The sequence below is a fragment of the Mauremys mutica genome, chromosome 9 (assembly GCF_020497125.1).
Source record: "Mauremys mutica isolate MM-2020 ecotype Southern chromosome 9, ASM2049712v1, whole genome shotgun sequence".
Lineage (NCBI taxonomy): Eukaryota > Metazoa > Chordata > Testudines > Geoemydidae > Mauremys > Mauremys mutica.
Window position 1 is genome coordinate 89,541,137 of NC_059080.1, and position 16,053 is coordinate 89,557,189.

At 41.9% G+C, this 16,053-nt stretch overlaps 1 protein-coding gene across 3 annotated transcripts; it reads right to left on the reverse strand.

The window, feature by feature from the left end:
* Positions 1–922: 922 nt before the first annotated feature.
* On the reverse strand, positions 923–15,610 carry EIF5A2 (eukaryotic translation initiation factor 5A2). 3 transcript variants are annotated; one of them, XM_045031502.1, is made up of 6 exons: positions 15,372–15,610; positions 12,404–12,456; positions 10,791–10,986; positions 8,576–8,680; positions 6,629–6,760; positions 923–5,806 (listed from the first exon to the last, which is right to left on the reverse strand). In XM_045031502.1, the coding sequence occupies exons 3-6, from the start codon at positions 10,953–10,955 to the stop codon at positions 5,747–5,749; spliced, it is 462 nt and encodes a 153-aa protein (XP_044887437.1). In that variant the 5' UTR covers positions 10,956–10,986; positions 12,404–12,456; positions 15,372–15,610; the 3' UTR covers positions 923–5,746. The 3 variants fall into 3 exon arrangements, with proteins under 3 accessions (XP_044887437.1, XP_044887435.1, XP_044887434.1); XM_045031500.1 differs by lacking the exons at positions 12,404–12,456; positions 15,372–15,610 and adding an exon at positions 11,774–11,939 and having other exon boundaries at positions 10,791–10,983; XM_045031499.1 differs by lacking the exons at positions 12,404–12,456; positions 15,372–15,610 and adding an exon at positions 11,494–11,639 and having other exon boundaries at positions 10,791–10,983.
* Positions 15,611–16,053: the final 443 nt, after the last annotated feature.

Here is a 16,053-nt window from a genome sequence, read left to right on the forward strand (position 1 = left end):
AATACTTATGCCTGGGCTACACTAGCAGGGGGGTTCGAACTAAGATACTTCAACTAAGTTGCATATCTTAGTTTGACTTACCTGGCTGTCCTCATGGTGGTGAGTTGGCTGCCACAGCTCCTCCATTGACTCCGCTTACTCCTCCTGCTGAGGTGGAGTACGGGCATCGATTAGCGGATCGATTTATTGCATCCAGACAAGACACGATAAATCGATTCCAAATACACCAAACACTACCCACCAATCTGGCAGCTAGTATAGACGTACCCTGGGACTTTTCAGGTTGGAAGAGACACAAGTAAGGGGGTATAGGATAGATATCTATGAAAATCATGCCTTGTGTGGTGAAAGTAATGTGTTATTGACTCTATTAGGCAGCAGGTTTAAAACAAACCAGAGTATTTCTTCATACTATGCACAGTCAACCTTTGGAACTCTTTGCTAGAGGATGTTGTGAAGGCCAAGACTATAACAAAACTCAAAAAAAGAACTAGATGAGTTCATGGAGGATAGGTCCCTCAATTGCTATTAGCCAGGCTGGTGGTTCTAGCCTGTGTTTGCCAGAAGCTGGGAATGGACGGATGGATCACTTGATGATTACCTGTTCATTTGCTCTGAAGAACCTGGCATTGGCCACTGATGTAACCAAGTACAACCATTCTTATGATGCCTCTGTGCAGCATGTCACTCTATTTGTCTGTTATGTTAGAAGCAATGGATTAGTAAAACCTTGCTTCCTCTCTTAATTGGAGGAAACAGAAATCTATAAGGGGCATGATTGCAGCATCCAGAGAGCCATCACCGTTCTTTCTAAACTATCATTCAGTTTGTGAGGAAAGTATTTTTCCAACATCAAAGCTTTTTTACTTACTCACATACAAATAGTAGTTCCTGATGAAATCAGGTTCTTATATCATGCCCATCACTATGGTATTTCTTTATTCTTGGAGAAATTTACAATATACACAACATGTCAAGAAATAGTCACTGTGAAATGTTAGAGTTTGATTTTATTTCTTTTGACAAGAAAGTCGGCACTTCCCCCCACCCCCAATACAACTTTGACAAGCCCTTCTAGTTTAAAAAAAAATGTTTTTCACATGGAATGAACAAAAGTATTGCTAAAGGCAGTGAATCAAAAAAAAAAATGGTATTTCAAGACTGCACCTTAAGTTTAGCTTCCACTATCCCCCTTGCTGTAACTAAAAGTCAAATGTGCAAACATTTCATAGAAACATTTAGCCAGCTTCATCATCATCTAAATGTTAAAGGGCCTTCTTTCAATCATCTTTTGTAAGCCAAACAAACTTCCCTTACTCTTAGTAACTGAGAACTTCACTATTACACAAATGAAAGATGTACAGTTATACCTTTCAAGTTGCTGGTTTTATGACTTTAAATATGTCTTCTACAATATATAAATATTTGAATCCTTCCAGCTGATAACCAATAGGTCTATTTGCTCACTTATCCCTAAAGACTAGATACAATAACTTACAGGGTGTTTTCTTTTTGCTATGATTAGTAAAATGTCATTGCATAAATACAGTAATTAAAACCTCTCCTCTTCCCTCTCCCTTTTTAAAAAAATACATTGACTAGTACTTGATATGTTTATAATATAGAATAATTTGAGAATAATGGGGTATCATTTATTTTACAGCAATATGCAGCAAGCATTTAAACTAAACAAGAGAGTTTCTAAGTTTACACTGGTTATTTACCGCAATACAGAATCACCCTCAAAAGCCAAATACTTTAGGGTTAGACTACAGATGTTAAAATGAGACTCAAGAAGCTCTAAATGGACTGTGCAAAGCTAAAATTCCACCGTATGTTCAGCATAATATATTCATTAAGATTTATACCTTCATTAAAATTGTCTTGATACATAAAATTCAATGCGATACCCAACAGCCTTAATAGTAAGGACATACTGAATCTTCCTTTCCAAACCTGAATTCTTGTAACAAACTATATTCTAATTATTCAACAAAAAGTGTTATTGAATTTTGAAGCCCATTTAATATTTTAACATGCTTGACTTCAGTAAACCTACTAACTACAATAGTTTGACCTTGTCCCAAATGTGATTCTTTTAAAGATTATGGAGAGTACAGTATTCTGAGACTATACAGATGTGCACCATCTTGGGAAAGCTACAGGCTACTATGGATCAGAAAAAACCCTGTAAGAGACTTGCAAGCAGTTACTGTTAAAATAATGAACTTCAGCCCTGAGAACAATGCATTCAAATCATGGCTCAACTGGCAATAGTTGAATTGAAAAGCAACTATATCAAGCAAAAATTAAAAGGGTCCATTTAAGTTGTTAAATATTTACCAACACTTGAGGCAAAAAACAGCCTATAGTACATTTAAAGAATTGAAAAGACAAAAACCCTATAAAGACTGGTGCCATAAAAGTGTAACAGTAAGTGAAAATATTTCCTACACCCTCTAGTTTTCCACCTTTTAATTTAGGGAACTGCAGCAGTTTTCATGTTCTGGTAGCAGCAAGTTAATAAAAGCCTTAATTTAGAAGCTAGTAGTACAAACCAGGTAAATAGATGAGATCTGTTTTAAAGTGAAGCTTTGAGAGCAAGAAATTCACCCTCATGTTGTTTCTGAAGATGCAGCCGTTTGAATTGCTACTAGTAGCAAATTTAAGGTTTATTGACTTGACAGTAAGCTGAAATAGCTTGCCATTAAAGAAATGGCTCAAACATTGGTTTTAAGTTTAGTAAAACATAATACTGTAACTTAACTGATGAAGTGTCCAAGATACTAGTAATAGATTAATTATTACGTTGTCATACATATGGAATTGCCTAGAGAAAATTACTTTCTTAGATCTCAAAGTGCCTTACAAAGGTGGATAAGCAATAGGAATTTAGTTATATGCAAGACTGCTACAGAACCAGCCAACAGAACTCTTGCTTGGAGAAGTACTGCCATCTCAAACCTACACTTTGAAGAACTGCAGGCAGTGGTTAGTAGAACTGCCTTTTAGCCTTAAGAAATCTCTCAATCAAGGGACTACTTTGAGATAGCTAGTCCTGTACTTTTTGGACATACTTGTGGATGAGCTGCATCCAATGTCTGATTGCATCAAATGTTTTAGTTGCATATGTGACCTTTAAAATTGTACTAACACAGTAAGATGCTACACTAGTTGAATTTGTCCAGCCTTTGAACTATATTTTAATATATAGTTATAGCAGCCAGAACTTGCATTAGCTTGGTTGTGTCAGTGCTAGACATCCTAGCTGGTTGCAGGCACCTCATTTTGCCCTTAAGACCAGGTCCAGAGGCACTGTTTTTTATTGACCCACACCATGAGATATTGAAACATCATGACAAACACTGTTGTCCCCTCCTACCCCCCCTACACTCCACTTCCTGGTAGCCTACAGGAAGACAAGGAGTGTATTGAGGTTTAGCTCTTAAGAAAGCACTATAGTTTACACAGGTTTCAGCCTGTAATAGGGTGCAGAGCCTTGTTTTAAGAATCAAGTTTATTGTTGCATACGAAACAAGGTGCTATTTAGGAAGTTCAATCACAATGCCCTGTAAGCAAGGCAGAAATATGTAGTGATACTTGACTGCTGTAAGGATAGTTACAGTACATTGTGCTTTGAGATGGATTAGGTAGCTATTTATTGCTAGCCTGAGCTGCATGATGCTTGTCCCCTTCTATCATGGTATACTAGGCACATGCATACCTTCAGTGTGTCGGTTTTACTTTTCATCACTTAGGGTCACTGTAGTCTACCATGATGTAGTCTAGGTTTCATATACAAGTTCAGCTTATAAAATAAGATAGTTGCTCTGCTCCAACCCCTTTAGTAGGTTGGAGAGTTCCTACTGCTATTTTAAGATAGTGTATAGTAGCATGAAGTCATGGCTCCTGCAGTCAATGAAAGATTATGAACAGTGTATGTTTTGCAAGGGCAGCATTCCAAGTATTTAAATCGTCCCAAATTAGTCAATAGCCATTCATTAAGGCAAATTTATAAAGCCGTTCATTAGAAGTAGGCTTGGAAGGACAGATTTTTAATCTCTCAGTAAATATCCATTTGACCATGCTCACAAACCAACTAAAATATCTACAGTGATAAACAAAATGTACAGAAAGAAAAATGCTGCTTGAGAACTTAGTTTGATTTAAGGACATCTAAATGTAGATTGACACGTGATGTTGGCCATTTGTGTTTTAGAGATTTATAATTAACTTTGAATCTGACCCTGCTCCCAAATTTCCTACAACTGAAATTTAGAATTTGATAAAAATGCTTAATATAAAAAAATCTAGTTCTGCCAAGCCCCATTATAGGAAAATGTGACTTGACGTTTAAGCCATGAACTAGTCTGAGAACGAATTTATAATAGAATGAAATTCGTGTGTAAGAGCACGATACAGAAAGCACAAGATGCTAAGTTAGTGACAATTCTGTCAGTTTTGCAGAGCCTTTCACGTTTGCCATTAATAAGTTAATGAAGTCATGCCTAAATACACATTTTTAAATGAGTCAGGAATTGCTAAATTGATGGCAACCCTATGTAGCTTCTACCATGTTTATTTCTAGAACAGTTACATGTAGTAACTTAATACTACTCCTATATTTGAGCCATGATTATGTTTTATATTGATGTCTGCTGGGCCTATATTTTACTTTTATAAATGCAAACTTTTTTGCATTTGAAGTTAGGTTTCCTTTATACAAGAAAAAGATGTGCATTTAAATTCCAATGCTACAATTCATTTAAAAAAAAAAAGTGGTCAAAAACCTATACTCCTTATGCTACAAAATCAAAGTAGTTAGAACCTGAACATTTACACCTAACACTGGAAGCACTGCAAGAGATTCCTGTGGAGTTAATCACTCCTTTTCAATAGTTTCAGATAATACAATAAGAACTGAACTGCATTTTTCTATTTTTATTTTTTAAGTCTGACAAAGGCCTCAAGTGAAAGTCTGTCACTTTAACATCTAATCCCACCTATTTGTGCACCTTTAATCTGGCTATGTAACATCCAACCAACATTCTGACTGCCTGCCCTACACCAAAGGCAGATTGACATTTTTATAAAGTTACAATAAGCAAGCCAACAAGTTGGCGAAGGGAGATTATAACAAGAGGTAATACAGTTAGTTGCACATGGCCACCAGGACGTTGTCAAGCTAATTGGCATTTTTTTAATCACTTGAGTTTCATGGTCTAAGAAATGCGATCAGCACCCACAATTCAGTGAGAATTCCAATACAAAAAGATATTAATCTTTAAGTTAAAACAATTCTATATTATGTCAGTTCTAGCTAAATTTTATGGCAAAAAACTAAATACTATTTATGTTCTAGGTTAATTTATAATCCTAGATACCATCTACTATCTTATCTAAAATCCCCTGAATACTGTACATTGTCTGTTTACACAGAAAAACATGTTTTGCCCAAACAAATAAAATATACCTGCTAATGAATGAAACCATCAGGTTTCTTGGACCCATGAACTGAAACCTACAGGCATGTTAGTTACACAATTCATAAGGAATTAAAACCTCAGTGATTATGAAAATTGCCAGTCAGCCTGCAACACTAATCCAGAATCCAGCACTATTTTGAAACAATCCAAAAAGAAATGAGGTTGCTTGTGAAGGCCATAGCTTTGGTGACAATCAGAACCAAATTTAAGATCTGTGGTTTGTCTGGACCTGAGCAATTGCTCGAGCCTGGAGATCCCATTTATTTGCAGGGCTTTATGGCTACAGCATATTCTTCGCTCATTGCACACATGACTGACACCTAGAGACAAAAGAAACATTAAAAATGTACAGATAACTTAATCACAAGAGACTTAAAACAACACGAAAACTAATGTTGGAGGGACTCCTATCCTACCTCCTCTTATTGAGGAAGTAGCAGTAACTACAGACAACATGGAAGTGTATTTACTCTGTCTTTAATACAGAAAGAGTTCTACACCTGGTCATTCCATCTGTGATCACTCTCTCTAGATATGCATCCCTTTCTTTACCCTGCTGTTTGGTCATCTGTTAGTGACTGGCAGCTCTAGGTTCTTCTCTCATAGCAGATGTTAGAGACAGCTAGACCTATCTATACTGACAAACCCTTCTAGTGGAGATGCAGTTTATACTTGCAAGAGCATGCTTTTGCTCATACAAGATGGATTTCCGTTAGAGCTTTTACCTTTACAGCTTTGTTGAGTAATGGTGTAATCCCCCCCGATGCTCTGAGCCCACACCACTATGCCAGCAAAACTGAAGTTTAGACCAGGCCTCAACTTGGCTTGTAATTTCTAGTTTGTGGAACAGCAAAGAGTCTGGGAACATGCAAATGCAGCTGAGGTGAGAACCAGCAAGCTTTCCATCAACCACAGAAGGGAGACCACTGTTAATTGCCTGAGCTGGGCTATTGCCTGAGCTGGGTTCGTTTCAAAGTAGCTATACTCCTAAATTTGGTAGGAAGGAGTTTGAGTGTGGGAAACAGGTATTGTCACAATCTGAATTTGGAAGCATAAGACCAGGACCATTCTTTATCAGACTCTTATGGAAAGTGTCTTTAAACTTGCTTTTTAGTGGCACCTTAATTGCTTTCTGTTCTTACCTGTACATCTTCACCTGCATTGTATTTGCCCTCTATTTCTTTGCCTAGTTCACCTTCTGGCAGCTTCAGATCCTCACGAACATCACCGGTTTCTGTCAGCAGAGAGAGGTAGCCATCCTGAATACAGATCAGCTACAGGGAGAAGTTGGTTTTTAGAAAATTCATACTGCTAATTTGTCTAAATAGCAAGATTTGCTAGTCTGTATTAGTTCAGTGTATCAAAATATTGAAACTAGGCCATCCTGTTACTTGCTGCTTCTAATATCACAGTAGTTTGGAGACACATTCTGCGTTAAGTCATGTTAATTTTGTTGCCTAATCAGAGTGCAAATCATGACATTTGACAGTTTTAAATGACCTTTCAAGAGAAGCGATTGAAAGCTATTAGCTTCTGCTAAGCTAAGTTGACCACTGAAAACAAATGTGCAAGTTATTAAGCACAGGGGTAATAATGTCCTGAATGGTAGCACAACTACAAAATAAATAAGCCATCTCTAGACCACCACATCTGAATGAACCACTGCAGTGGTTTTTAACTCTAGCTCTTAAGTGCTGCTTTACAAGGCAAACACAAGGTGAGTCAGGAAGAAAATCTGACTGCCATTTTCTGTATGAAAGTTAAGCTATTTCTAATTTTTGAATGGTAATAGTTAAGAAAATAACTAGCTTTGGACAACAAAAGGCTGGAATTTCCCATAAGAGTGCATCACATAGGATATAGGAACTTTCATAACAGATCTAGAGAGGGCCTTACTTTTCAGTAACTTACTAGAGGGACCTCTAAAGTGAAGCTAAAGAACCAGGACAGTAGTCCTAAAAATCCAAATGGGAAGCTCAAGCTCCATAAAATTGTGATTTAGTACTTGGCATGTAGAACCAACAGCTCTGAAGAACAGTTACTATCCAGAACATGTATACTACAGGCTGCAGAATACATGATGCACACCAGGGCAATAAAGAACAGTCCACCTTGATTAGGAGGTTTAGCATTAGTAATCTAACCATGTGACCTTGAGTTGGCCAATTAATACTAATTGAGGATGTCATTTCATCTGGACAGAAATCAACTAAATGACTTTAAGATGAACTCTACCATATTTTGCTACCATCCTCCATAATTCATTACTTCAGAGTGATCCACCTTTTGACTTCATTTGCACCAAGTTAGCTGACTGAATTTCTAGTGTCCCTAACTCAGTGCACTCTGAATTCATCACAGCTGTTGCTTCACACAGACTAAAAGCCTTAATAGAAGTGACAAGGCTAGAATCTTGACTATCCTAAGATGTTAATTATGTTATGGAGAAGTGAAAAGTAGACTGGCAGGTGGCAGAGATTTGAGGTCTAGTTAATTTGTCAGCATTCTTCTAACACGTCAAAAAAGTTAACAAAGGAAATTTGTGAACCAGTTCCCTGCATCTACACTCTTCAATAGTGTTCAGGAGGATCAGAATGACTTTGGAGCAGTGCCATCTAAAAGGTTCAAGTCAATTTCAATTCAAAAGAAATTCATAGGCAGAATCAGATACAGCCAAGAGTAAATGTGCTGCTCTTAGGAAGTCCTGAAATCTTATCCAAGATTATCTTTACTACAGGGGCTGGGAAAGACTCTTTCCCATCCTCCAGTATATAACCATTCTCCTTTCCCCATTATAGAGTCATATTACCGTCTTGTACTCCCTGACAGCATAATGAAGGTAACATCCCAGACTTCAGGCCAAAATTTTAGAGTGCACTGCTAGTATGCTCAATAAGGGAGCAATAACTACCCTCAGAAGAGAAAGAAAAAGGGGTCTGAAGTGGGAGAATCAACTTTAGTTTAAGCTAGCTAAAAAAATTATGACATGCAGTTTAGGAGTAGAGCTCAGTTACTACAAGTAAATTAAATTGGTCATTATGGCAACAGTTAGGAAGCAGTCTAATAGCACCATCGGTAAACAGACTCACTTGATAGTCATTCCTCTTGATATTTGGAACATCCATGTTATGAGTAGATGGGCAGATATCTTCATATTTTTTGCCAGTGAATATATCAATACCAACCAAATGAACCTGCAAGAACAGTAGTAAAAAACAATTAGTTTTTCTCCAATTAGGAACAGTCACTGGCAGCCCATTGTTCAAGGCAAGAGTTTCAGTTACTGGTTCAGTTTACACACAAAACCAATTCCACTTGAACAGGAGGCACAAGAATTTTATTCCAAGAGTTTATGGGTAACGTGAAAAAGAAAAAGTTCTGCTTGTACCCTTTCCCCAACCCCCGGTCACATATGAAGATTGTCTGAACCATTTGTCACAAAGGAAGATTGTAAGAAAATTAGAGCCTTGGTATCCCAGTTCTACAGTGAACTCACTAGATTTGAGACTAAGGCTATGTTGGTTAGGAGTGTGAAAAAGATTTCACTCTTAACTAGTATAGCAATGCCAAAAGGTCTCTTTTCCCAAGCCCACAGTAAGAAGTGTGTGCTGGTATAGATATATACTTACAAACCTTATCTTGGGCCAGGCCTGAAAGATGAGAGGGAAATGGGATTTAAGCCCTTCTCCTCCAGTATTGGGGGCATTTCTAGGAACTCCCCAGTATTGCCAACACCAAACTAACCTGTTCACAAGCCTTTTTGCTATGGCCTTAGACCTATTTGCGCTGTTACATGTCTATGCTAAGACTCCCATGATTGCCAGACTGAACTGAACTAGTATTACCACAATGGAATGTAGACTAAACTCTGGTATAAACCAGGCTATCAACTGTTAACTCCAACTAAGGTCTCTCTGTCCACCCTTTTAAACATCAGAATCTGGGCTGTTTCCAGGACACTTAACTAAGAGACCCCAACAAACAAGGTGGTTACCTGCCCTTATCTTTATTTTGGTAATTATTTCAGGGCATTTTAGCTGCTGGTAGGCACTGAAGACATTAAAACTAGCTTTAAGAACAGTTTCTAGAGAAAGATTTATACGATCTGAAGAGAAACCAGGTATGTCTACACTATGGCCTCTACAGCTGCACAGCTACCACAGCACTGCTGTAGCACCATAGCACATATGCTCCCTGCATCAACAGAAAACATTTTCCATTGATATAGGTAATCAACACACAGCCTTGTCTGATGTAGCTAGTCAACCTATGGAGATGTAGACCAAGCCGAGGGTATGATCAGAACTTTTTAAAGTCATGAGAGTGTGTGTTCCCCCGTTCCCAAATAAACCCACATATCTCCTTACTGCTCCCAGGGGTGGGTGTGGGTCTCAGATTTTTTTTTTGTATCTTTAGTTAATTGCTGTTAGCCTCTATCGTTTAGATGACAGACATACCATAGGCTTCTACTTCAAGGTAGCAAGTGTAATGAAGACTTAAGTACTCAATTAGCATGTGGTAAAAGCCAAGTATGTGTCACCTAGAACAGTGGCAAGGGAGTGTCTACACCAGCCTTCAAAAAAAAAAAACCCAACACACATTAAGTATATCAGTTAATTGCTAGTTAGCTAGAGACACAAGAATCTAAGTGAAGCCATACCAAGAACTAGTGCAAAGTATGTCTACTTAGCCAAGCCATTTAGATAGTCTCAGAAAGTGAGTGAAAGTGTGTGTGTGATGGGGGGGGGGGGCGCACAACTCTTCCACACAGTACTGTACCTTAATTCTAGATTGTCTAAATTAGGATTTGGAAAGTCTATTAAATGGGTTATACTGAGTCCTTTAATATGTCAGAGGCACCTCCAGTTGTCTACAATAGGCTGTTAACATGCATTACTCAACACCTTTCAAATCCTTCTTTAGGCAAAGGCTAGTCTGTAATCCCTCTACCTTCTCAGAGCACTTCCATCAAGTCCATAAATTCTAGTTCATCCCCATGAAAGTTTCAAGATTCCTCAAGCAAAAGGCATACATGAGCTCTTGTGTTGAATATCACCCCCACTGTTTGTCACTTGCTGTAGAATTGGCATTGAATAGTATAGAAAACTTGCTCTGAGGCACAGGCACACTGGTATTATGTACATAATTATTCCATAACTGGAAGGACTAGAAGTGTATCTAAGGATTTGACAGGTGATTTGTGCAGTGTGTATAATTAATTTATTTAAAACACACACGTTTATGTAAATATAAGGAGATATTCAAGCCCAAAAGCAAAGGTATGAGTGTGCCAGTCTTGTTTACCTTGGCATGACCGTGCTTGCCAGTCTTAGAGGTTGACATTTCCACAATTTTGCAAGGACGTCCCTTGAGCACGACGAAGCCGTTCTTGCGCAGCGCGGAGCATTGCATGGGGTAGGTGGAGGAAGCACCCGCATCTCCAGTGGTGAAGTCGATCTCATCGGCCATGGTGCGCTGGGTCCGTCAGTAGGTACCACTAGAGAATAAGAAGAAGATGCAGCTTTTACCAGCAACCAGACAGCTCAGAGACACGTGGCGGGGGTGGGGGGTGTCCCAGCGCTGGGGCCGCAACCCGAGCAGTTACACAGCAATTAAGCAGCCCCTGAGCCCGGGCCAGCGCAGGCGGTTGAGCTGCAGTGCACGTGTCCTGCCCCGCGCTGCGCCCAGGCTGGCGGGCTGCTGGCTGCCCGGGCAGCCCCGCCGCTGGGCACGGTCCGCCTGCCCCGGGCCGGCCAGCGGCGCGAGGGAGGCCTCCAGGGCACCCGGCCCTGCCCACGTGCCTGTGGCGACGCCGCGGCAGCGCCCGGCCGGAGCGCGGGGACAGAGCCGCCCTGGCCCCACACGGAGCGTGCGGGGGGGTAGGGGGGCGAGTACCTCACGCCGGGCCCCAACCGCCCACGGGGCTCCCGGCTCAGAGCGGGGCGGCCCGACCCCGCGCCGGCAACCCCCGCGGCCGGGAGCGGCGCGCGCCCGGCCCGGCCCTTACCCGCCGATTGGAAACGGAGCGTCGCTCGCTGCGCACACGCGCCCGGCCTCTAGCGCTACGGCAGCCGGGGGGGAAGGGAGGGAGACAGGACAGAGCGGCACAACCTCACGCGCACTCCTCTACTCCCCCGCCCACCCCCTTCCGCTTTGTACCCGCGGGCGCAGCTCTCATTGGCTGCCAGGAGGTCAGGTTAGGCGGGGCTCTGTGTGCCTCCGCCCCTTCCATGTGACCCGGAGCGCACAAACTTCCGGCTCACCCGCGCGCCGCGCCCCGCCCCTACCGTGAGGATTCACCGCCGCTCAGCATTGGTTGGAGTCTGACCACGTGGTGCGGAAAGTTCACTTTCCCCCTCCTCGAGCCGCCTCTCCTCCACATGCCTTGAAGCAACGGCACTTCCGCTTGGGGCGTCTCTCCAACCGGAAACAGGTTTGCCCACAGGCATGTAGGGATGATCCGCGTCTCGCCTACTATGGAAAGCGGCTTGGGTCATAATACCTCCTCACCCCCCCCCCCAGCAGCTGTCACGTGACGCTGGCGGCCATTACTACCGAGGCAACTTCAAAGCGTGTAAAGGGGCCCTGCACCACTCCTCTTCCTGATGATATTATTAGTATTAGTAAAAACAACAATAAGTCCTCAAACCTATTATTATTAGTAGTATTAATAATAAGCAGTACTCACCTACATTCATCAGGTATCAGAGGGGTAGCCGTGTTAGTCTGGATCTGTAAAAGCAGCAAAGAATCCTGTGGCACCTTATAGACTAACAGACGTTTTGCAGCATGAGCTTTCGTGGGTGAATACCCACTTCTTCAGATGCAAGAGAAGAAGTGGGTATTCACCCACGAAAGCTCATGCTGCAAAACGTCTGTTAGTCTATAAGGTGCCACAGGATTCTTTGCTGCTTTTACATTCATCAGGAGTATTTCTTGCTCCTTTTTGCAGCACTCAGCAATTCCTGATCTTGTACAGAGATGAGAAGATAAGGGACATTCCTTGTAATAAGGGACTGTTGGCAACCCTAGGCATAATTGGCATGGTCCCCCCACCACCTATGAAACACCAGGCCTGGAGCGAGCCTCTCACCTCGCATTCTACCCTTGCCTCATTTTGGAGTTTAGTAGCCAAATCCGCAGAGCACTAGCTCACAAGCAGCTATCGCTCCCCCAACAGAGAGAGACGGTGGGCCAGAGCTGACCAGGCTGACTTTACCACACTGCCTTTCAGATAAATGGGCCAAAATATGCTTGTCTAACTTATGCTATGTGGATCTTTTTCTCTTTCTAGTGGTTAGATGCATATAGAGGTTTATGAGTCTGCTACTACCACCATCCTAATGTGCACTATTGTTGTGCTCTAGTAAAGGTTTATGCTTTGAGATCCCAGGTTCAGTTCCCATAGCTGAGTGAAGAAGGGGCATCGTTATATTTGCTATGCTCTTTCTAACTACTAGGTTGTACTCTGCTAACAGAAGCAGGAACAGAACCCAGGAATCCTGCTACCCAACATTCTAATGCTAGTTCACAAACAAAAACAAGGAGTCCTTGTGGCACTTTAGAGACTAACAAATTTATTTGGGCATAAGCTTTCATGGGCTATAACCCACTTCATCAGATGCATGGAGTGGAAAATACAGTAGGCGAGTATAAATATACATCATATGAAAAAATGGGAGTTGCCTTACCAAGTTGGGGGGCAGTGCTAATGAGGCCAATTCAATTAGGGTGGACGTGGCCCATTCCCAACAGTTGACAAGAAGGGGTGAGTATCAACAGAGGGAAAATGATTTTTTGTAGTGACCCACCCACTCCCAGTCTTTATTCAGGCCTAATTTAATGGTGTCAAGTCTGCAAATTAATTCCAGTTCTGCAGTTTTTCACTGAATTCTATTTTTTAAGGTTTTTTTGTTGAAGAATGGCCACTTTTAAGTCTGTTATTGAGTGTCCAGGGAGACTGAAATGTTCTCCTACTGGTTTTTTAATGTTACAATTCTTGATTTCTGATTTGTGTCCATTTATTCTTTTGCACAGAGACTGTCTGGTTTGGCCAATGTACATGGCAGAGGGGCATTGCTGGCACATGATGGCATATAGCACATTGGTAGATGTGCAGGTGAGCGACTCCCTGATGGTGTGGCTGATGTGATTAGGTCCTATGATGGTGTCCTTTGAATAGATACGAGGACAGAGTTGGCAACGGGCTTTGTTGCAGGGATTGGTTCCTGGGTTAGTGTTTTTCTTGTATGGTGTGCAGTTGCTGGTATTTCCTTCAGGTTAGGGGGGAGCGGTCTGTAAGCGAGGACTGGCCTGTCTCCCGAGGTCTGTGAGAGTGAGGGATCGTCCTTCAAGATAGGTTGTAGATCCTTGATGATGTGCTGGAGAGATTTTAGTTGGTGGCTATAGGTGATGGCTAGTTCCACAAATAATTGTATTCAAACTTATTATATCCCCACTTCAGGCTACTCTTCATAGAGGATAACATTATGCCTCCCACACCAGTCACTCCAACCTGCTGACATGTCTAGGAGGAAAAATACATTTGTTAGCTTGAGAACACAGGAATAATTATTTAAATGAATTTATATTGCAAAACATATTTAGAGATGAATTTGGGTGTTGTGTTAATATTTGTTTTGGTGTTCTATTTTCAGTGTTTGTATTCTGGCTAACAGGAGCTGCCCCTTTAAGGACAAGGTGGGGCTGAAGGTGGTGTTTGAAGAAGACAGAGTTGTGTGGGGGAGGTGCTGCTTCTGTATGCAGAGATTGGAAGACTCATGAATTAGCCTGTATCTACACTACGGGTGCTGCAGTGAGGTAGCCGCATTAGGGTGACCAGACGTCCCGATTTTATCGGGACTGTCCCGATATCTGCTTGTTTGTCCCGCGTCCCGACGGATGTATCCCTCCCCAAATCCCTGCCCTGGCCCCACCTCTTCCCCAAGCATGCCGCATTCCTCCTCCCTCCCAGGCTTGTGCTGATCAGCTGCCCCCCGCACTCACCCTGCTAACTGCTCCTGTCCAGCTTCTGGCGGTGGGGGGGAGCTCGGCGGCTTTTTTTTTTTTCCCCGTCGCAGGCTTTTTTTTTTCTTTTTTTTTTACTCTGCTCCCACGTCCCGATATTTCATCTTTGTCATCTGGTCACCCTAAGCCACATCTGTCAGCTTATCTATGGTGTTGTGGTGTGAATTTTTCACAGCCACTGAACAACGTAGCTAGGTCACTCTAAATTTTAGGTGTAGACCAGGTCTTAGCCATCTTGCTTTAGCCTAAGGGCTTATCTATATGGGGAATTTACCAGAATAACTATGCTGATAGAATTATACTGCTATAGTTATGCTTCTACATTTCCCCATGTAGCTAAGTCCTTATTTGACAGAGTGTGACCACAGCATCTGAGTTCCACATCCTGGCTGTCGTGCCCCATGTCCACACTGATGCTGTATCTAATAATGAGCGATACAAAGATTTCTGGTTGTTTCTCATGTTTCATGTGCTATTACATCCTTGTGCTGTCAGGTATGGATCCCATTCAGTCTAACAACTGGAACTGACAGATGCTGTTTTTTATGGAGATCATATTTCTCTGGCATGCAACTGCCAAAGCTGGGTGATGTCACGTGTTTCAAGGGTGGCTTTTTGCCCACAGAAGATAGTGGCAGCTTGCTATTACAAGCAGAAGGAGTAAAGGCCAGCACCTTGCGGACACAGAGACATGGACTTAGATGATGTGTTTTTCCCCTGTGGAGATCAGAGCTGGATCAGGGCTACAAGCATAGAGTGGTGGGAATCCATTATGATAGAAATATGCAATGACCAGCAGTGGGCCCCAGACTCTCATATGAGGAAAGCAACATTCCTTTAGCTGTGTGAGAAGCTTACCCCAATCCTTGGACTCCAGTACACCTGGATGAAAGAGGGAATAACACTCCAGAAACAAGTTGCTATTGCCTTGTGGAAACTGGAACCTTGGACTGCTGTAGATCTGTTGGTAACTGATTCAAAGACGGCTAATCCACAGTTGGCATCATGAACAGGCAATTATCACTCTACTGGTAAAAGTTGCCACAAAAAGCTGAGCAGCACTGGTATGGGTAATAGACATCTATCTGTCTAGACACTTCATGGCCTCTCCTTGTTGCTGTAGCCAAAAACCTCACAAACACCCCTATGAGGTTGAATAGTGCTGTTATCCTCATTTTACAGGTGGGGGACTGACGCACAGAGAGAGTAAGTGACTTATCCAAGCTCACCCAGCCTGTGGTGGAGCATGACTTTGAACCCAGTTTACTATTATTTTTTATTTGGATTTAAGTAGAGGCACCAGTCAGAGATCAGAGCCCAGTTGTCCTATCGCCATTTAAGGGTATGTCTACATTACAAGTGCTACAGCAGTGCAGCTGTAGCACTGCAGCTATGCCACAATGGTGCTGCAGGTAGGAGTTTGCTACAGTGACGGAAGAGCTGTTTCTGTTGCTGTAGTAAATCTACTCCCTCAAGACACAGTAGGTAGGTCGACAGAATTCTTTCGTCGACGTAGCAATATCTATAGCGGGACTTAGGT